Genomic DNA, 22,975 nt, shown 5'->3' on the forward strand with positions numbered 1-22,975 from the left:
AAGTACGTGAAGTTGTTTGGTGAGTTCGTTATTAACAAGAAGCAGGATGTCATTATTCATTGATAAAAGTGTACGCTAGGTTTCTTTTAAATAATAGAAGTAAATTATCGTTCAAGTTTATCTTTAATTTTTTAATAGTACACCGTCCCTGCAGTAATCAATTTCTTAATTTTTTTTAAATTTTTATTGTCATTTAAATTTTATAATAGAAACAAAATTATTATTTGAACGTATAATATCCTTTGTCGAACCGATAACGCAACAATATACACTTATACATACATAATATATTTATATGGTAGATTTTAGAGGGAGTGAATGAATGAAAACAACGCCTTGTTGCTTGTTGAACAATGGTTTAATGAATTTTCGTCTTAGCAGTTAATGAAATGAATTGTAACATAAACGTATAACTAACTTGACATTTAAAAATAAAAAATATAAAATGAAATAAAACATAAAGCTAACGTTCATCCGAACAAAGAATGGAGTCCATCCGGACTAAGAGTATGATGTGATCGCCTTGGATAGATTCGAGCGCTGAATGCTAGTACGAGCGGAACTCTCCGGTGAGCGCTAGTACCCACTAGATCGCAGCACTAAACGGCTCGACGTGGAACCGAACAATATATATATATATAGATAATGTAAATAAAATTTTATATTATTTTTAATTAATTTTTACCGATTAATAATTGGGTACTGTAATTATTGCAATACTTTAATCAGGTGCTTAAGGTTAATTTGATTAACCAACCGGTTCTTTAATATTTTATTAAAAATATTTAATTATCTTGATTGTTTAAAAATATTTGAAAGCTTGTTGAAGAACTTAATATGAAAGATTTCTCCCCAAAAAAACTTTATTACTTTTGACCTTGAATATTTATATTTTCTGTTGTTTATAGTCTGATTGGTTTGCAACTTATCCGCAAGTCCCTTCAACTCCATTTAAGTTCCACGATTCACATAACCCATAATCCGGTAGATACACCACAGTCTTGGCCTATCTTTAGCGTTTTTCCCCTTCCACAGCACGTTCTGTTATTGTGTTAATTAACCCGTCGTGCCGTAACAATTGACCGACCCGTTTGTCTCTTTAAGAGACCAGGCTTCGCCACATCAACCCTCCTTAACACCTCCTCATTGACCACTCCATCCACCCGTCGAATTTTCATCGATTTGCAGTAGCACCGCATTTCTAAAATTTTGGCCCTCCATTCCTCTTCAAACCCCATTGTCCATGTCTCGCTCCATACAAATGTCTTTAGCGGTCTTTTCCTAAAGTCTTTATTAAACATAACAGAAAGAATCGCAATAACTTTGTTGTTTATGAACGGATTTCACCAAATAAGAAGTCATTTTCATTGTCGTGAAACACTTAACACTTTTTTGTAATAACATTGAAATAAACTAAACCGGTGGTTGAAAAGATATTAATTAAAAAACTTATGTGACCGCCATTTTAAAATGAATTGAAAGATCAGTTTCATTATTTTTGTACATGTAAACCTCAAGTACTCTAGCAATATATAAAATTTTAGCTCGATACAATTAACCGTTCCTGAGAAATAATTTTTATGTTAAAAATACAAAATGGCGCATAGTCGGTCATAAGCGTTTCCGGACATATTCTGATAATTTCCATGTAAAATTTTATGGAAAAAATCATCGGTGAAAAACGCGCATCGTTATCTCTTATTTGTTTTCAAGATAGGCATTAAAAAGCCTACTGACTTGAGTGTGTTTGTTAATTTTACCTAATTTTGACCGATAATAAATAAATCTGGTAAAACTAAAAGTCGCTTTACTTCTTGGAAACAATTTTTTTATTTTTATTTTTACTTCCTTGTACGAAGAAAAGGAAGTATTGTGATCGCGAAAAATTTCGGTTTTCAGATTTCAATGGAAGTATCCATTGAATCCATTTTGACAAGTTTCGGCGTGACGTCTCTACGTACGTACGTATGTATCTCGCATAACTCAAAATCGACTAGCAGTATAATGTTGAAATTTTGAATTTAGGACTGCTGAAACATCTAGTTGTGCACGGCCCCTGTTGATTGCAATCGACTGAACTTAAAGTGTTCAAAAAAGCCCAAAATTCAAAACAAATCTGGATTTTAAAATTTTTTTCTTAACTGCAGTAATAAGCTCACATCGAGAGCTTTTCAACGATATTATAAGTCGTATTTATTTTAATCGGTTCCAGAGTTACAGGCAAATGAAATTTTAATTAATGAAATATTTGGATCTTATAAGGGAAAGGCTCATCGGTTCGAATCAGACTTCATCTCTCATTTTTTTAACCTTTTTTTTTATTTCAACACATTGAATTATTAATAATAATTATTAACCTCTGGTAGTAAAAAGTTTTACTATAATAAATTAAAAAAATATTTTAAAAATCAGACGTTGTTAGTGAAATAAAATTTTATGTACTTTCATTTTTATTCAAAATTTCTTATAGAGGTTAATAATTATTAATAAATCAATATATTTAAATTTTAAAAAAAGTTACGGATCCGACACGTTCTCACTTACACCGTGTAACTATTTGAGCGTCGTGAAACAGAATTAATATATGAAATACTGATACGGACACCACAAATAAAAACGTGATGCAATGTGGTGTTCACCGCAATTGAATCGTGTAACTGCGCATTTTATGAAAGAATTGTTGGATCGTATCCCACTTTCAAATGAAATAAGTTTAAATGAAGCGCAGCAAAAAATGTGTATATATGTAATTTAATAGGCGTAAAAGGAAGTCACGTGGTGTCAACATCAGATTTTTACATCTAACATTAATAAATAAAAATTATATTAGTTTGTTATTGTTAATAATGTTAAAAGCACGTGCCTGCTCAAAATAGAAGTGTTCAACCCCTAGACTTTAGCATATCTATCTTGAAACGGTTTGATTATATTTACAAGAATATCAAAGGCAAGGAACTGACACATACCAGATATCCTGTTGTTCAGCTCTTCAATATCTGCTGGAGGGGTCCTGTAAAAAATAGACTAACCGGTCCTCAGAAGAAATCCAGTTAGATAAGATCTGGCAAACGTTATGGCCATTCCACTGATTCTGATCCTGATCCTTAACCGATCTGTAAATTCCCTGAAATGTAATGATATTGGAAAATGTTTCATCTTGTAGGAATTCTTCAGGGTGATCAGTCGTACTTCATATGTTCAAATATACAGCTATGAATAACAACGAAGCCTCGATGTAGATAACTACTGCATTAGTTGTGAAATGACTTTTAGTTAACTTTTTGGGTCTTGGTTATTTTTTTAATTTTTGTTCTTTTCATTATATTTTTTATATTTATTTTTTATGATAATTTTTTTTTGGTTTATTTAATTTTGGTTGCTTCTTCCAAAACCAAATCGTTTGTTTACCTCCTAACCCAAAAACAAAAGAACTGTATTATAACAGTTACGTTCTGAACCGTCTAACGTACTATACTATAACCGTCTATATGTATTAAATTGCATCAAGAGATACATTAAAAGAGTTAAACGTTTCGAAGAAGGTTAAATTCAAACGTTATTTAGTTGCATAATATGAATGATGACGATTTAGTTCAAATGTTTTCAGAGATTTTTAAGATAAAATCATCGTTTATTTTCCCGTTGAAAAATTAATGAATAAATTTTCACGAATTTAACTGTTTTTTTTATACCTTTCAAGTCACAGAGTTATCCTATAAAGCATTCTCAGTCGGTAAGCTTTTTTGATGGCTAATATCTTGAAATTGGAGGTCCTGGGTTTGAATCCCGATCAAGCACGGCATTTTCACACGCTACAAAATTGTCATTTCATTTCATCCTCTGAAGAAAAGGTCCCAGCGGCTAAAAAAACGAATAAAAATAATATCTTAAAAACAGATGAGGTCTGATTTTTCATCGTTGATTTTTTCGTCAAATTTTACTTGAAAATTATATATCTAATTTAAATATAATATTAAAATCAGCTTACCGATAGATTAGTTAATTCCCTCAAACATTTTCGGCTATTCTACCGTTTTCAGGAGGATTGATCTTATAAAATGCATACATAAAATTGTTAGAATCATAACAGTTGATCGTCGTAAGTTAAAAATTGTAAATTTAAAGTAAAAGTCGTACGGTTTGTAAGAATGCCACAATTTTTATGATTACTGTTGAGCGGGGAATAAGTTTAGCCGACTTATTAATTGTTGTTCGTTATTTGTTTATGTAAAATATCGTCTTCGAATCTAATTTGTTCATTAAATTAATTTATTTTTGTTATTATATTTGTGGAATTTTTACAATAGTATTATAAAAATTATTAGAATAATCTAATATCTCTATGAATTTATCTGGATAACAATTATGCTTAGATTCTAAAATATGTTTACCAAAATTGGAACGGTCTTTGCATCCCTTTGTTATGCAATTAATATGTTCTTTAGCTCCGAAAAAGAACGGTTAGTCGTACCACTATATTGTAATGCAATTTTCGCATTTTAAACTGTATACCTTGTCAGCTAAAATTCTTGTCAATTTTATATATTTTTTACTACCACCTCATCGCCTCACACGCAATCCCTACAGGAAGTCCATTGTTGTTAAACAGACATTTTTTTATAGTACTTATTATTTTATTTAACTTAAATTTAATTCTATTATTTTTGTAATATTATTCATTCGAATGGTCGATTGATTTGAATCAATCAGTTCAAACCCGGCACACACAGTGATACAGACTCGCAGTTCATTAATTTAATTCATTAAAGTTTGTGCTTCAACTGGCAAATCTCTACTATATGTATATTTTTTTGTTACAGTTTTTTCAAGATGAAATATATCTAAAATCCTTCTCAGTTATGCCAAGAAACGGGTAAAAATTTAGTTGCAATTGATCGAGTAGTTTTTTTGATTATCCTGAACAAACAAAATCCTCTTCCTCTTTATATAATAGTAAAGACCATTGATTCTCAAACGTTTTCGTCCACCGCCCACATTGAGAATAAAAAATGTTCTAACATCCCCAAAATGTTTAAACTTACCATCTGTTAAAAATAATACAATTGGTGTTTTTAAATAAGTGCAATTAAAACACATATTTAATCATATTTGGAAGTATTTTTATTAAAATTGTTTACAAGAAAATTACGATTGTATCTATATAGTTATTTATCAACAATAGCGATAGCATATTCAGTATAAAAATACAGTAATTAAAGTTTTCAATTGAAAGATTGCACTTGCATTAATGTTGGGAATGCCGTCAGAAATCGTTGAACACTCTACCATAATCCAGGGTACAGTTGTGAGATTGGCTTTTGCAGCCAAAATTCTTGGCAGCCATTCTTGAATTTTATTTTTATTTCTTTGCTTGTCAGTTGTATAAGTTGTTCTTCTAACCAGCATGATCTTGCTGTGTTGACATTTGAAAAAGGATCCAACACCCAGTCTGGTCTGTCCATATTTAAAATGTCCTGGAATTGTTTGAAATCACCGTGGAGGTTCTTCCAAGTGTTGGCAGTAAACAAGCAAGTCGTCGTCGTCGTTGAAGTTTATCGTTGTTGTTGCTGATAAACTAGGGAACTTATTAAATTAACGTCTGCCAATATTTCTCTTGTGTAATAGAAGTTTGGCTACCAAAGCAGCAACAACATTTTTTTGTTTTAATCCAGTTCAAGTCGTCGCCTTGAAGCTGGAGATGAACATCATTAAACAATTTATATAGGTTGCCAAATACGCAATATCATTCTTTGATGTAATGAGGTTGTTGCACAACTCTGTGTCTTTGTTTTCCAGGAACTCTTATCACAGAATCAAACAGATTGTATAATTGAGTCTTGACAAGTACCTTTTGATAGCCAGTGTGCTTCTGTGTGAAATGGCAAGCGGTTGAAATCTTCATCATTGGCAACATAAAGCTGACTAAATAATCTGTCATTTAGTTAGTTACTTCTGATTTTATTAACTGCTCTGATAACATATTGCAGTGGCAAATTTTGGTGGCAAATTGACACCTTTGGTGACTGCTACACAGAACATTAAGGTTCAACTTGCATTAGTAAAGCGGTTATATAACAAAGAATATAAATTGGCATTATTTATTTCATACTACTGCTACATTATGCACCGGTACAAAAAATTAAAGGGACACCTATATATTGTGATAAAAGATGATTGTATTCAAACTGTTCTAACTTTGCCACCAAGGGGTGTAGATAGACAAAAAAGAAATTAAAGCTTGAATACTCTACTTTTTGGCAGTGCACTTCAGATTTCAAAAATCATCAAATAAAAAAAAAAATCTAAGAAGAAAAGTTTTAAAAAATTTGCAAGTTTTACATTCTTTGATCGAATGCATAGGGGAAATGAATTTTTTTTGTATGTCTATGATTTTTCTGAACCGAACTATTCTGCTTTAAAGAAAAAAGGCCACTTTTGTCTTTAATGTTGCATATCTCCCGATGTAAGCAGCATATTATACAAATAAATATGGAAATTAAAGGGTTTGGATGTATCTTTAATGACAAATTGTGAGGTCTTTAATGTAGCGTTGCAGTTTTTGGCTTTTGTTCATTTTGTACCAAGGTATTGAAATCTTTAAAAACTGAGATTGCAACATATATCACCCTGCTCTCAGCTTAACTCAAGATCATGTTACAATCTCAAGCGTTAAAGGTTTCAATATCTCGGCACAAAATGAACAAAATCCTCAAACTGCAACGCTACATTAAAGACATCACAATTTGTCATTAAAGCTAGATCAAAACCCGTAAATTTCCATATTTATTTGTATCAATACATTGCTTAGATGGGGAGATATGCAGCATTAAAGACAAAAGTGGTCTTTTCTCTTTAAAGTAGAATATTTCGGTTCAGAAAAATCATAGAGACATACAAAAAAAGAAATTAAAGCTAAAATCTTAAGCTTTTCAACGATTTTAATGCTGTTTACTGAAAAAATTTTGTTTCGCCCATGCGCTTGATCAAACATGAAGAAAAAGTTTCAAATTTTTAAAGTTTTCTTCTTACAGATTTTTTTTTTTTTTTAATTTGATGATTTTTGAAATCTGATGTATACTGTCAAAAAGTAGAGGATTCAAGCTATAATTTTTTTTTTTTTATTCGTCTCTAAGCCTCTTGGTTGCAAAGTAGTTTGAATACAATCATTTTTTATCGTCCACAAGGTGGACGTCCACAAGGAGGTGTTATTGCCCACTTTGAGGACAAATGGTATAGACAGTCACATTACAAATTATCATTACAGGCCTATGTAGTTCACCAAAGAATATCATAACCTTATTTATAGTATTCTTTATAAATTTTGATAATAATGTTTCACTGGTTTTTCTTATAAAAATTCACAAAAAGTTTAAACATTTCAATTTACGATTAAAATATTACGATTATGATTATTTGTGATAACAGGATGAGTGTCATAAATCTAAGGCTTATACTATCATTACAAACTGTTATATTATATTATATAAATTATTTTGATTTATTTTGTACATTTAAAATTATTAGTTTAGTACACTATCATTTTAACTTTCTAATTTAAATATTTTAAGTAATTTAAGTATTTTAAGTATTATAGAATGATCCTTAATTTTAAGTATTAAGACTCCCTACATAGGTAATGTGTTCTTTTTAAGGTATTATATATTTTTTTGTGCACTTCATGTACTTACAATACGTCCTATCTCTTTCCTGTTACATAGCTATTTTTGAGGATGCTGAAATGATTGTAAGTGATGATGTTGATAAGTGATGTTGTAAGTGATTATATTTAACCCATTAAATTTAAATAGAATTAATTCATTATTTTTTTAAATTTTATTTCAGGAGGGCACTATTCGTGTAAAACTAAAAAAGCCCAAAACTGATAAACAAGTACAGTGGGGTGAAGGCACTGTCGATAACGAGCATATGAATAAAAAGAAATCAAAATGTAAGTATTTTTAAAATTATTATTCTATAAAAATGATCAGTCATTTTGTAATATATGATTTGGTTTGGCTGTCTTCAGTGACTGAAATAGTTTGTCTCGCTAATATTTATTACTTCGAAAATTTCTTACCTGTTATTTTATGAAAAGTACATTATTATTAAAGATTATCTTCAAAAGTAAAGATTTTTACCTTCTGAAATAATGCTAGTGATTTCATAATTCTGGATTACTCATGAAATCATACATGCATGTCTGTTAGTTTTGTTAGTTTATATTGAACATTATTTTTAATACTATTATAGTATAATGTTAAAAATGTAAATAAATAAATTAAAAGAAAAATTGATAAATTGACTGTTTAAGTTTTTTCTTTATTAAATTATCTGGTAGGATCTTGGGCAAGATTGTTATCTAAGATCCTAAGTGCATTAAAATCTTTAAAAAAAGATCTTCAAATATTTCATTATTTAAGCAGTCTGATGAAACATTCAAAATGTTTCAAAATCTTCAAACTTTTTTCAGTTACTGGTGTGAGGGGTCTCTGTAATTGGTTAACTGATTTTTTTTTCTAAAAGCTGACATTGTTGATACATTATAATTAAAAGTTTCATATAAAATTAGTAGAAGATAATAAACTTATGAAATGATAATAAACAGCGATAATAAGTAAATGATAGTAAACTTATTTTTTATTGTATTAAATAATTTGGTTTTTGAGTATTTAAATATTTTTTCTAAACTTTTTTTGTATATTTATGTAACGTATATAAATATATGTTTTCATATACACTGCAAACCCTCTTAATGGGTACCATTAACAGTACCCTCTTAACAGGTACCCTATTAACAGTTGTGTGTTTTTTACTTATAAAAATAATTGAATGTTTATTTTTTATACTGTACCAACCAGATCAATAATGCTTATTGTCTCCTAAAACTTCTCTTAAGGGTTTCCATTTCAACACTGCAATTTTGATAAATTTTTCTTGGTTAAGCTTCTCTACTCTAAATCATACAGAAAATTTATGCTCAAACACTGTTAATCCTATTTTACTATTGCCTCTTATTCATTTACTCTTATAATCCATTATGACATTAATTGGCTCGTTTTCTTTTATTTATTGTATAATTTGTAATATCTGCATCACATGTCATTTGATTACTAAATATTATTTCCAAATATTTGATACGTGATAAATGACTTAAACATTTATGATTGTATGAGTATATTTTAGTTAATAGTGAGTTATAACAAAAGCAGATTTTTTTTATATTCATGGAATTTTATGTTCAAAAGAAAGCAGCGTGTTTTCAATTTTATAACCGAGTGATGAAAACATAGGAGTTCGCTGATGAAGGTGGAAAATAGAGGATTTCCACTATTATATCATATACTTTAAAATTCAACAAGCCATATTGTAAAGCAGTTACTGGATTTGAAAAAAAGGTTAACCCAATTTTGAGGTAGCACTATGTATAATTTTTCCTTTTGAAAAAATTTTTTTTTCCATTAAAATAATTTGTAAACTGCCTATAAATTGAATGTGTTGCCTGTGTGATATGATTAATGAAAACCATCTATGAATACGCCAAAGTATAAATTAAATCTATAAATATATAATAAATAAATAAATCCACGGTTTTGATTCTGTGGATTCATCATCAGTCACATGTTATAGGATCAACAAAGGATATTATGATTATACCTGTTAAAATATTTACAATTACTCTTTAGTAACTTATTATTTATAGAATACGTAAGTCGAATGTCACAAACAATAATTCTGTTTCTACTATAAAGTTTGCAACAAATGGCAATTAATACTTTTCAAGATAATCCCCGGTTGCATTTAGGCACTTTTCCAACCTTTTTGTAAGCTTTCTTATTACAAAGAATTGTTCATCTTATTGTATAAGCCATCCTTATACTGCATTCTTGACTTTTTGCCATGTAAAATTAAGCGATTAGGATAGCGGGAATGATTACATAGTCAATAATAATAAACTTATACAAGAATTATTTACTTCTACTATTTACAGAGAAAATAATGAATAATGATCTTGTCCCGGTTTACAAGGAATACACAGAACAGCTGCTTACACTTGACTACAGAAAATAATACTGTTATCACAGTGATGAATACGCTAATGATGGACTCTTCACTTTTACACTCTGACTGTTATCACATACACTTTGTTGTAATTACACCTCAGGCCTTGGGTTGTTCTGACATAATAGTAGCTTAATAGGATGAGTTATCCTCTTACTCATTCAAGTGTAATGGTTTCTAAACAATATTTATTGTCCTGACTATTATGTTATTTTCCAACTTTATGCTGTATTCCAAAAATTCTTTCCATTATTCCTTTTTGTGACTATTTCTCAAATTTACCTTTTTATATTTATTTGTCTTGTTGATAGTCTTCTATCGTTCTCTCTTTCTTGTTCTTGCACTCTCCATCTCTAGAAGCTTTCTTTCATCACAGTATTCAAATAACGTAAAAGCTTATTTTTCATATATAAACAAGTTTACCTGATATATATTAGTTTTAATGTAAAACTACAATGATGAAGTACGATGTAAAAACTGATATAACTGATGATCGGTATATGGATTCAATTAGTTTTTTATATAAATCAGTAAGTTTACACTAAGCTCAAAATTTGTATGTGTTCATAAGTTTTTATAATTAATTACGTATATACCTGGTGTTAATAAAGTATGAGAACCTCTAAATAACTTTTAAACAGTAGAATGCAGAAAAATTAAATTAAGCAACTGCTCCTACCTCAAAATGAGAGACCTCCACAATCACCAATGGAGAGCAATTCCGTACTTGAAGATCATAGTGTTTTAATTGAAGAGCATAGGGTTATGACACGTGATTTGAAAAGGCATTGAAAAATTAAAAGCATCACATTAAAAACTTAAGGCTGTAATAACCACTAACCAAAATGAAAGACATTTAATATTTTTCACCGCTAATATCAAAAGTAGCCTATTGCACTAGTAGTTTTACACCAGTTTCCAAAGTAGTTACACCAGTTTCAAAAGTAGCCTAATACACTCTTGACTAGCAGTCTCCTATCAAAAAATAGTTTTGAGGTAACAGCAGTTGCTGTATTTTTCTATGCTTGATGTTTGAAAAAGTCGTTTAAGGGTTTCCATATTTTATTGACACCCGGTATATTTATTTTTTATTAAGTTAACATTTTTTTATAAATAATGTATTGAACTTGTGCAGTGCAATTTTTGAACTGTAATTAACTAGTACTATTATGAAGTGTCTTTTTCCTAAGTGTCCTTTAAACTATGGACACATTTATAAGTTTTCAGAAGTATCATCATTTTTTTTTATATTATTTTGACTATTTATATTTTTAATCATTTTTTTCACACTGTTGTGTTTTTTTTTTTAGGTTGTTGTATATATAAAAAACCTAGAGAATTTGGTGAAAGTTCTTCTTCAGATTCTGATGATGAGTGTGCCCATTGCACGGGGCATAAAGGTCAGAAATCTTGTGAAAGACCGACCAATCCTAATCCTACACCTGAAAATCCTGCTGGATAGGTATTATTTTATTGTGATTTTTTTTTATCTAAAGATTTACATCAAAGTGCAATTGCGAACATAAACTATTTGTTTTTGATGAGATTTTATATATATATATATATATATACATATATTTCCAAATTTGTTTGATTTTGGTGCGTTCATATAAAAAAAAAAATGTTTTATCTAAGTAGCATTTATTTTGTTGATCAAGGTAGTTTGTAAATTAAAGTAATTTCATATTTTAATTTTAATCCCTGCAGAATTAAATTGCGTACATGAGTTGTTTCACAATAGAAAGTCTATATTAACTCAACCTTTTAGATTATCTTTCTTGTAGGTGCAACACATGTAAACCAGCCAAGATATAGAGATGCTAGTCGGAATAGCTTTCTCTGAGAGTAAAAATATTCATTGTTTTATGTAGCTCCTGCAGTGAATAGAATGAAGGACCTGTTTTAAGAATGTCACTATGTTTTAGTGGGTTTGGCACGGTGAAATGCAGCAATACGTTTGACCAGGGAAGGAAGATAACAGAAAATTAAATTGCTTTATGCGGTAACTTGGGTGGGATCTTTGTTTTTTTTTTCGAGAAAACATCACAGGCTGTTTTAGGGAGTTACTTGTGTCTCATTTTAAGGTTACCTACAACTATTCGGCACCTTACAACAGGTAATAGATATAGATATAGATATAGAGATGCTAGTCGGAATAGCTTTCTCTGAGAGTAAAAATATTCATTGTTTTATGTAGCTCCTGCAGTGAATAGAATGAAGGACCTGTTTTAAGAATGTCACTATGTTTTAGTGGGTTTGGCACGGTGAAATGCAGCAATACGTTTGACCAGGGAAGGAAGATAACAGAAAATTAAATTGCTTTATGCGGTAACTTGGGGTGGGATCTTTGTTTTTTTTTTCGAGAAAACATCACAGGCTGTTTTAGGGAGTTACTTGTGTCTCATTTTAAGGTTACCTACAACTATTCGGCACCTTACAACAGGTAATAGATGTTTAATAAATTCACTTTAAGGGTAGAAGACTTCGTTTAACAATTTTTTCCCATGTTTGATTTGTCAGCTTGCTTTTTAACACCTTTTTACATTTTTATACCGATTGTAAGATTGTAATGATGAGTTTTACGTACCAAAAATATTTTATCATAATGTTCATATCTATATGAGAAATACATCTAAACACTGCAGACTGCTGGAAATCCATTTATGAAGTGTCTTTTTCAGGCTTTTAAACTGTGGACACATCAGATGTTTTCAGAAGTATGATCATATTTTTTACATCATTTAACTATATATATAAAATCATTTGACATCATGATGATTTTATTTTTGTGTGCCGCTGTAACATACAATGGCACAAGTGATGTTAGCATTAACCAGTAAAATAATTCTCTTAATGGGTATTTTATCTCATTATTATGATCTTATTTCTTTAATCTAACGCTAATCATTTTTCCTTGATGTCACAGAACGGTTTTATTCATTTGAATGGAATACTGTTAACATTCCCCATCATGATAATAGAGAGTTCTTTGAATAAATTTTGCCTCTGGTTTTTGAATGTACCTTTAGAAAATATGGTCCATAAACCAGTTTGTTGCTATATAAACATCCATTCTTGGATCCTGCATACTCATACCTATAATAATTCTATTATCCAATCTTTAATCTGAACATTGAAAAAAAAATAGTTTTTAACTTTGAGAAATTGAACTTTTCTCTAAATAAAAAATATTTTCATTATTTGTTATTTTCAGTTTGTGCATAACACACAAAAACACAATAAATGTAAAATTATATCATATCTTTCCTGTAAAAATTTACATTCATTGTTAATTTTTTAAAAAAATGTGCCTAAAATGTTTTACCACATCATTGATTGTACACTTCTGGAAAAACTAAATTTTTTTTTGTAATTGTTTCTGATATTGTGTAATTATTATTATTCTTATTATTTTAAAATTCCTATTTATTTGTTTTATTGAATCAACATCACATTCATTTAAGTTGATAGTTTTCTTGGCTTTGAGAGAGATGTTGTGGCATAGTTCTACTGATAACTGAAATTTCACTTGTTAGTTCCTGACATTCTTCGATCATTTATTAACAAAAAATAGTCTGGTTCAATTACAATCGATTGATCAATGAGGTTTTTAAAACAAACTTGTATACTTAAAAACATTTACATTGTTTCAGATTCATTCATTCCATTTTTCTCTATTGAATCCAAAACAATTGATATTGGTTTTTAATTAGTTTTTTATCACGCATCAAAGTAATATTTATAATTCATTAGACATGTATATCAGGTAAAAAAAAATCTATTTTATAACTAACTGCAGTAAGGCGCTTGTGTATTTTAATTATAAATAAATAAAGCTATCTTTTACTGTAATTGATACACGATACATTAAATAGATCAAGTCTTGAACGGATAGATGTGCTTTACAAAAAGAAAATGTCCAAGCATTTGTCTGGATGGATCAAGGAAAACTGTGGTAAAACCTTAATCAGAGCGGCATTACAAAATATACAGTTAATTATAAAATATAAATTAGATTATTAAAGTCCATATTAATTATTAAAACACGTTAGATAATATTAAGAAGATAAATATGTGGATACTACGCAAAAAAAAATTAATACCAACTAATTTACAACTCAGAAGGTGTCAGTGAAAATTATTGGAGTACATATTTATATAGATAATGGAGTAGAAATTTATTTTTTTTAGTGTTTTAATTACTATTATTTATCGACAGTATAAGTAATTAATTTAATTTTGAAGAAAGCTTTTTTCTTGTATTTTAAATAAATCTGTGGGAAGATATAATTGGTTTGTTAAACGGCAATGGAAATATAGTAGCCAAAGTATTGTGTTGAGATACACAAAAAACAGTTATGTTGTTTAGGTTTGATGGAGATATATATTGTCATTCTTTTTAAGAACAAAGAGGATTCTCTTCAGATTTTGTAATTATTAGTTTACATGATTTTTACTTATGGGCATCAAGCAGTGATCTGACAGTCCATTTTTTTATCTGGAAACTTAATCTGACTTTTAAAGGAAGCTGCCTAATACCAAGAAATGGTATGCTTCAAACAAGAATATTTTTAAATATTTAATGATGTCAAACTTAGCGTTTTATTAAATTCATCAAATCAAAACAAACTGGTCATCTCATAAGAATTTGTCATCCGATAAAGCACTCAGAAATTTTGCTTTAAGGACAACAGAGATACATCATTAATGAAAATTCTCTCTATGCGATTAACAATGTTATGTCTATTCAAGATAAAAAATGAATCGATGTTATATTATCTCTTAGTACAGCGATACATATTTTAATGCAAAAGTAAAATAAGGTGTTTTTTTTCTAATAAAGTTTATTAAACCAAATGAGTGCTGTTTTGATTGACTATCTTTTGCAATTTTTGAGGTAAAATCATAATATTATCGCTGTAAAGCTTCTGTTTTCTGGACAAAAAACCGTTAAGGAGTTCTGTTAATTAAAGATGAAAGCAACTGGTAGTCTGACTGCAAAGTCAGGATTATATGGTGGATGCATCAGAACTTCTCAGTCAAGCTCTCTCAGTTTCCAGTGGGTGGGGGGCTCTGGTGTTGTGATGGCAGACACCTTTCCTATCTTACTCTGTTTAGCCTCTGGAACCACCATAACGTATTACTTTAGAGGATGAATGAGGATGACATTTATGAATGTAAATGAAGTTTAGGAGTCTTGTACAGTCTCAGTCGACCATTCATGAGATATGCGGTTAACTGAAATTCAATCACCAAAGCACACCGATATCTACGATCTAGTATTCAAATCTGTATAAAAATAACCGCCTTTAGTAGGATTTGAAACCTTAGAACTCTCGACTTTGAAATCAGCTGATCTTTGATGACAAGATTTGGATGGCAAGATCACCCTCGCAATAGCAGGTAAGCCACTGGGGGGATCACCCAGTGGCTTGATGTAATGTCTGCAGTTTTTGATAGTAAGTTTTGTATCAGTTGTTTTAACAGCAGCAGCTCATCATGAACAATTCCTTTTTGATTCCATTACACTCTTGGCATCACTTTCTTGGTGGTCAATCCTTGATTTGCTGCCGTTTGTAGAGCTTCACCTTGCTTTTTTGTAATAAAATTTCAAAATGTATTGAATTTCTTCTTATTTTCACGAACAATAACTTTTAAATAATTAATGTAATATAATCATAACCTTTCTAAAATTATTCAGTGACATGTTTTCAAAATCAAGTACTGACAGATTTGATTAATATTATCAAGGTTATATGATCCTAAAGCCATTTACTGGGAGAATATGAAGAAACTTTCCTTAACCCCAATATATACATATATATATATATATATTTATTCCCAATTCAATAGATGAGAATATCCTTGATTTGTTAATAAACTGATAATTATGTTCAACATTACATTCACAATGAAGTTTACATTCATTCCTTTGACTAGTATGTTAATACAAAGATATAACGCAAAATATTTTTTTGGAAAAATTAGGTAGTTTATTATTTGATTTTATTATATTTTGTTGTGATTATTTTTTACTTTATCGTTTTATGTGATAAGTTTTTTTTTTTGCAGGATTTTTAACATGACAATAATATAATAATCGGTTGTCATATATCCTACTTATATCATGGATCCTGCACACAAGTATCGGCTAATAGTGAAAACACACAAATACAAGTATTAATTAGCATACACATTTATATCTTATTAATTTTTTGTTTTGTTGTATTTAAAAAAAAAAAAATTATTTTTATTTATTTATTTAGGCAGTATACAATTTTTTTCATGATTTAGAAAAACAATTTAACTTTAAATTTTGATGTAATCTTAATTACAAATTTAAAAAGCAAATTTAATGTGCTTTTAGTTTATTAAATTAACTTTGTTACATTTTTGGACTTTCTTGTGATTTGAATTACATTTTATGCTGATAAAAATAAAATTATATGTATTTATGTGAATGTCATTCCTTTTAGTATAATATTTATTTTAATTATTTTTCAGATTTTAATTGTTTTTATGATATATGTATATATTTCTGTTATAGAAATTTATTGCTGTACATAGTTAAAATTAGATTGTATTTAATTTTTTCTTTTGGATTAGTTGTAAAAAATTACTACGCTTGTTTATAAATCAAAATTTGTCAGTTCCTTTAATTATAGTGTAACATTTTTTGTGGTATCAAACAACACCAAAGCGTGTGATACTCTCAGCTGTAAATAAAATTTAAAGATACTGATATCCTGCAAAAATAATGTAAAATGTATATAATTGTTGATTAATTATAAAATTTATTTATGGATAATTACAGTTAAACCTTGGTCACACAATACTAAAGAATTTGTTTTTTAATCCCTAGAATTTTAACTTTGTAATGTACAATTAATTGTATTATTGTAATTTCAGTCTTAATTTGTATAGATGAGATTATTTTAGTGTAACCGCATATACAATTTTTTATATGGTGAAACATTAGTTTATTATTTTTCTACCTGTAGTATGTAAACAGTTCATAGAATACCTGAGCGCTAAAATAGAAAAAAGTGTACATAAAATACAGAAAAACAAATAAATAAATGGTACTAATTAAATTTTGTAATAAATGATCTACTCTGGTTAATTGGATGTAACTGAACTGACTACATGTAGTGTTCATTTTAAGTATATCACCATTGGTATCTTGTAAATGAGGAATGTTTCTTTGATTTTGAATGAATTACAAATATTATAGTGGCATGTTTAAAATTTCTACTATTTTTCTATAGCTTCATTTTTTAAAACAGAAATTCCCAAGTTTATAACATTTTTAGATATAACACATAATTCTTAGACTTTTTTTAAAAATACAACCATTAAGAAACTACACCTCTCTCCTGTTGTACATACTGACAATATATAACATTGTATAACACATTTTTCAAAACATAAGATTTACCTACACTTTCACATTGGTTTTAAGCAAAGTTATGTTTAAGCAAACTTCTAGCAAAGTTTTGAAATTGCTGAAATCAAGTAGTATTTATACTATAAATACTGTTTATGAATGCTTCAGAATTATGAAGTCAGCAATAGCCCTTCCTAGAAATTTATCATTCTCTATGTCTAAATTTTTCAATTTTTGTTGTTTAAAGAAACTCAGAATCAACCCCTTTAATGTGCTACTTTAAATTAAATAAATAGGTATTTAGAGAAGCAATTGGAAAACATATTTGATTCCTATTTACACAGCTCATTGTGTAATAAAATTAGAAATATGGTTCTTTTATATAATAACTACACATGACCAGTATATACAAATTTATTAAAAGATAGCAAAAGAAAATGTGTAGCAGGTTTAATTTTTAATTTTTTTAATTGTGGAGGGAGATTATTTTCCAATGCATCATAAAGTAGACTTTGAAACTTGGTTTTTTACTAAATGATTATAAAATGATTGATGCATGAACATTTAAATACTTAAATGCAGAAGTTAAAAAAAAGATGGTATAAGGAGATGTTTGATTTCTATTTTTGCATGTATATAGATAGAATACAACTTTTAAAAGAAATTAAAAAAAACATTTGAAGGATATAATTTCTTTATATTTCTTTCGTCATGAGTTTCTGAATTATCAAACCACAGTGCTAGTAGCAAAGTATTATTAATAACACTTGAGCATTGCGGCACTATATCAAAAAAATAATATTACTACCTAAATGACTAATAAAAGAAAAATTTTAATGACAAATACAAATTAATTGTATTTAAAATATGTATATACACAAGGTTTGCCCAGAAAGTGATATCACCAAGTCTACAAGTAAAAAAAAAAAAAACACTTATTTGCATAATAATACCTCTACATTAAAATTCTTCAAAATATTGTTGTGCATCGATAATCTTTGCCAGCAGGATTTCCAATCTGAGAAGGCATCCTGGAAGGCCTGTTTAGGAAGTGCGTAACCCTTAAACGTATTCGTTATATAGGTAACCCCTATCTGCTTGGTTTTTTTAAAAAAATAAAAGTACAGAAACGAGCATGTTAGTTGAATTTACTTTTTAATGTCTAACAAAGATATGTTTATAATATTTCAAAGTTAAATAGTAAATATTCTAGAATACCGATTAATAAATGTTTTAGTGTGAAAAAGGAGGTATACAGTTAGCTTAAAAGGTTTTGTTAATGTGATAGATCTCAAAACATGGATCTATGCCCAAGCCAGCAAACTTAAACCCCACGTTATTACTATTAGTGACTTGTAATGCATCCCCAGAAAATAAATCAGTCATTCTATTTTAAATATTTCATCTTGTAGGTCTACTACATCACCAGAATCATTATGCATTATACTACCAAATTCATCCTCATCATCAGTCTCATCTAATATAACAATATGTAAATGTTCAACATCAGAGAAATCGGAGTCTAATGTTAACTCATCTAATAATCCTGCTGCTTCATTATCAATCACGTAAGCATTATTTTCTGCCATGTCTGAACTGTTTACTTTCTACAAAAAATATCCCTAAAACACAAATTGAAAACAACAAATCAAGTGCACACAAATTCACAAAAAAAAAAGATGGTAAAGATAGAAAACTCGTATTATAAAAACACAATGTTTTTATAACATTTGGAAAAAGAAAATATTACATAAACACAACATTACAAAAAAACAAGATAAATTACATTAAGGAAAGAAAACATACTGTAAACGCAGTTTTTTATAACAAAAATTGCAAAAACATTAGTGTGTAAACTGAACAACGCAGCAGAAATCACAATGACAGTAGTGTGGTGGGAGGAACACCACACTGCTGTCATGTCATCTCACTGGTGTGAGATTTTTGGTCATCGGTTAAAATTCTTGGTACAAGTTTCACGTACACTTTTCTCATGTCCAAATCCTTGGTGACAATCTCGTGAACAATAGTTTTTAGAATATTTAACTTGTCGGCCATTAAACAAATATTCATTTGATAGTCTGCAAAAGTTCTTTCACACGAATCATATTTTCATCATTTGAGGAGGTTGATGGATATCCAGCACGGACTTCGTCATCAACCTCTTCACAGCCTTCCAAAAATGCCTTGTGCCATCTGTAGACTTGCCTTTGTGATAAACATTCATCCTTGAAAGCCTGTTGAACCGTTGGAAAAGTTTTTGCTGTAGACTTGCCAAGGTTCACACAAAACTTGATCGCGTATCTTTGTTCCAGTGAGCGCTGCATTGCGACTTGTACAAGAGATGAAACAGAGGTTTTTGTCACCTCTGAGAGCTCGGAGACAACTGTGCAAGCATTCTCTTTTTGTTGACTTACACCACCATTGAAAACATATTTTTCCAAGAATGAAAGACAAGTGCCATGTCCTTTTTGCCAAATCTTTATTTATTTAGCTTATAATACCTAACCTTAATGAATCTTTAATTTATTTTTAGCTATAATCAAAATTAATAAAAATAATGTAGTTGAAAGCACAGTAAAAAAACATTTTAGTACAGTCGCTAACAGGACAGGATATTAAATGTAACAGATGGCCAAAAGACACCAAAATATAACATGCTGACTAAAAGACAGGCAGGAACATGGTAGTGAGTGAATATGATATAACACAAATAAGCTTGGCTGGGAAGGGTTGTGTGACACTGTCATTAATTGCTCGCTTTCTAATATTCAAAATGTTACAGGATGTGCACTTTTTCCATAAGTTATATTATTTTTTCCTAGGACCTTATTATAATCCTGCAACTACAACGTTCAAATTTAGCAATTATTAATGAAGTAATCTTAACATCTAAAATGTTTCTGAAGCACAAATTCATTAAGAAAGGAACATTCATTTTAACAAATTATCTATCAATATTTATTAATTTAATTTTCACATATATTAACTACTGCAAAAATACAAAAAAATAATGCCAAAGAATATTTTTATTTTTATAATTCATTATCGATATATTTGTTTTAAAAAGATTCCAAGTTATTTTTTTGCGCTATTGTTAATGTTCTTAATCATTAAAAATATGGCATGTTTAAATCGAACTGATTTTAAAAAATTTAAGTTATTTTATTTATTATTTTTCTTTTTAAGGAAGAGTCACTTTACGAGTAGGAAGGAAAATAAAATTTCAATATTAATGAGGTCCAAGTTACTAAGGTTTAACTGTATTTATATTTTTTAGATAATTATTTAAAAGCTACAAGGAAGCGCATGGAAGTCATTTTCTTCTAATTAAATGTAATCTGTTTGTTTACAATATGATTACTATCAGGCGTGTTTTTAAAGTAAGCTCCATTTTGAATTAAAAACAAACCTTAAAAATATGAATATACTTTTATTACTTCACAAATTGTAGCGCTCATTATAGATTGATAAATATAAACAACTAATGACAGAATAGCTAAACTATTGTTGCTAACAGCTGATTATTAATTGAAGTAACTGAGCTCTCTAAGCACTCTCTGTTTACATTAGATATATAGGTGGCAAATTCAAAACAGACCTTACTTTAAAAACATGCTTTGTACATTATTGTTTTTAAAATAAAATAATTCGATATATATACAATTTTTTTTTTCATATATATATATGTGATTGAATTATAACACTATATATCTTACCTATGACTTTTTTCTATGTTGTAAAAATCTTACAATAAAAGATATTATGTTCAAATTATTTATATTTCTGTTTATAAATCTTTTCTTAATTTAACCATATTTTCTGTTTTAATTTTATTCTATTTATCTTATACATTTATAAAAATTTTGAAATTTTTATAGCTAATTAACTTTCAAATTTTAAGTTAATTCTTTTTTGTAATCTTTCTTGCTCCTTTTTGTTATGAACTAGCGACTTGAAAAAGAGATAGAATGTCTCCTTCTTTACCTTTTATTTTTTATCATTTTACATCATCAGGGGTGTCACAAAACCGAGTCATATTTACCATTAGGTGAACGATTATGATTCCAATACTAGGGTTGTACCGTTGGAAATCCACAGTGTGCCTGATTTTTACTACACAGTGTGCCTGGTCGGGTTTATTTTCTTCTCGCTTCATTAGCATATATTATTACTGAGAACTTAACTACTCATACTGTCCGAGATTTCATCCATGGTTTATCACAATTAGGTTGTTGTAAAAACTATAAACTTAGCTATAAAACATCCAATAGTATATATATATCTTTGTGGTGGAATAGGATCATATCAGGTATCAGCCTTTCATTAAGGAAGTCCCCAGGTTTAAATCCCGGTAAGGGTTCAAACCTGGGGACCTTCAATATTACAAATTATACAGTACAATTTATAATATGATTGTATGTGTAATGTGACAGTCAATCTGACGTGATCACCTTTTCTTGATCTCGGCCAATAATATTGGAGAATTCCACAATTACTATTATTAAATAATCCGAATGTTTATTTTGTACTATACATTTTGATATTAATGAAACACGATTCATAAAAGCACGATAATGATGACAGTAGTATAAAGACATCTTTTTATTATATTTTTTTGTACTACAGTGACTTATATAAAATGAACACTTTTCTTTAGTCTCTGAAGCGGTCAGTATAAACAAGTTCCACTATTTTAAAGATTTAACTTTTAAATGGCTGGACCAAATAACTATGAATTCATTTGTATTTGTACTGTATACTTTTTGTCTTGCATTCATTCAAAATTATCGCCCGGTGCTAGCTGTTCTTTATTATTTTACGCATTTCTAGGTAAACACACTGAATTAAACACGTAAACATTTTTTATATATTCTCATTTTAGCTTGTTGAACATGTTTTCATTCGGCTAAACATTTGCTTAGAACATCTTAGTTCACGTTCCTTCTTAACAACATTTTTTCTGAATAATTCTGAAAAAATGATTCATCCTACCAATATTTTTTACTGCAAAGAATTAAAAGAATCCGTGCTACAAATTATCCAGTAAAAGACTTTTATTAATTATTTAACTAAGAAATCAAAAATATGTATGAATTTATTTAAGTTGAAGATCCGTGTACAGATCGAAAGGAAAATATTCTTGCTCCTGATAAGCTCAGTCGGGTAAGGGATCTATTACAACAAAAAAAATGAATGTAAAGTAAAATTATGTGGTCAAACTACACTATTGTTCGTGATAATATTTAGTAATTTAAATAATTTTTGGCAGACTTATGCATATTCAAAGTATATACAATTGTTAAATACAGACAAAACCAAGTGATATTGCTATAAATAAAAGGCCAGTACCAAGAAGTATTTGATTAAGCTAGAAATTAATCTACCAAAAAGTTTTAATCTAAATGAATAAGCTTAACATCCTACTTGTGTGTAGGATCATGTAATTTAATTATTTTTACAATTTATAAATGCTGTATTATTTGAGATTTAAGACACGCTAAGTTCAGAAAAGATTTTTTAAGAAAA

The 22,975-nt window shown here is 28.8% G+C and overlaps 1 protein-coding gene across 2 annotated transcripts in view; it reads left to right on the forward strand.

Moving 5' to 3' along the window:
* The window catches only part of LOC142319238 (E3 ubiquitin-protein ligase PPP1R11), a 30,701-nt gene extending 9,472 nt beyond the window's left edge, over nt 1–21,229 (forward strand). The window contains exons 2-4 of one of the 2 annotated variants that reach the window (XM_075356280.1): nt 7,843–7,948; nt 11,370–11,459; nt 16,132–21,229. In XM_075356280.1, coding sequence (XP_075212395.1) covers nt 7,843–7,948; nt 11,370–11,459; nt 16,132–16,145 — 210 coding nt within the window. In that variant the 3' untranslated portion in view covers nt 16,146–21,229. Of the gene's footprint in view, nt 1–7,842; nt 7,949–11,369; nt 11,522–16,131 lie in introns of both variants that reach the window. The other variant, XM_075356279.1, reaches the window with a different exon arrangement.
* Nucleotides 21,230–22,975: the final 1,746 nt, after the last annotated feature.

This window comes from Lycorma delicatula, chromosome 2, assembly GCF_047948215.1.
Source record: "Lycorma delicatula isolate Av1 chromosome 2, ASM4794821v1, whole genome shotgun sequence".
Taxonomy (NCBI): Eukaryota; Metazoa; Arthropoda; class Insecta; order Hemiptera; family Fulgoridae; genus Lycorma; species Lycorma delicatula.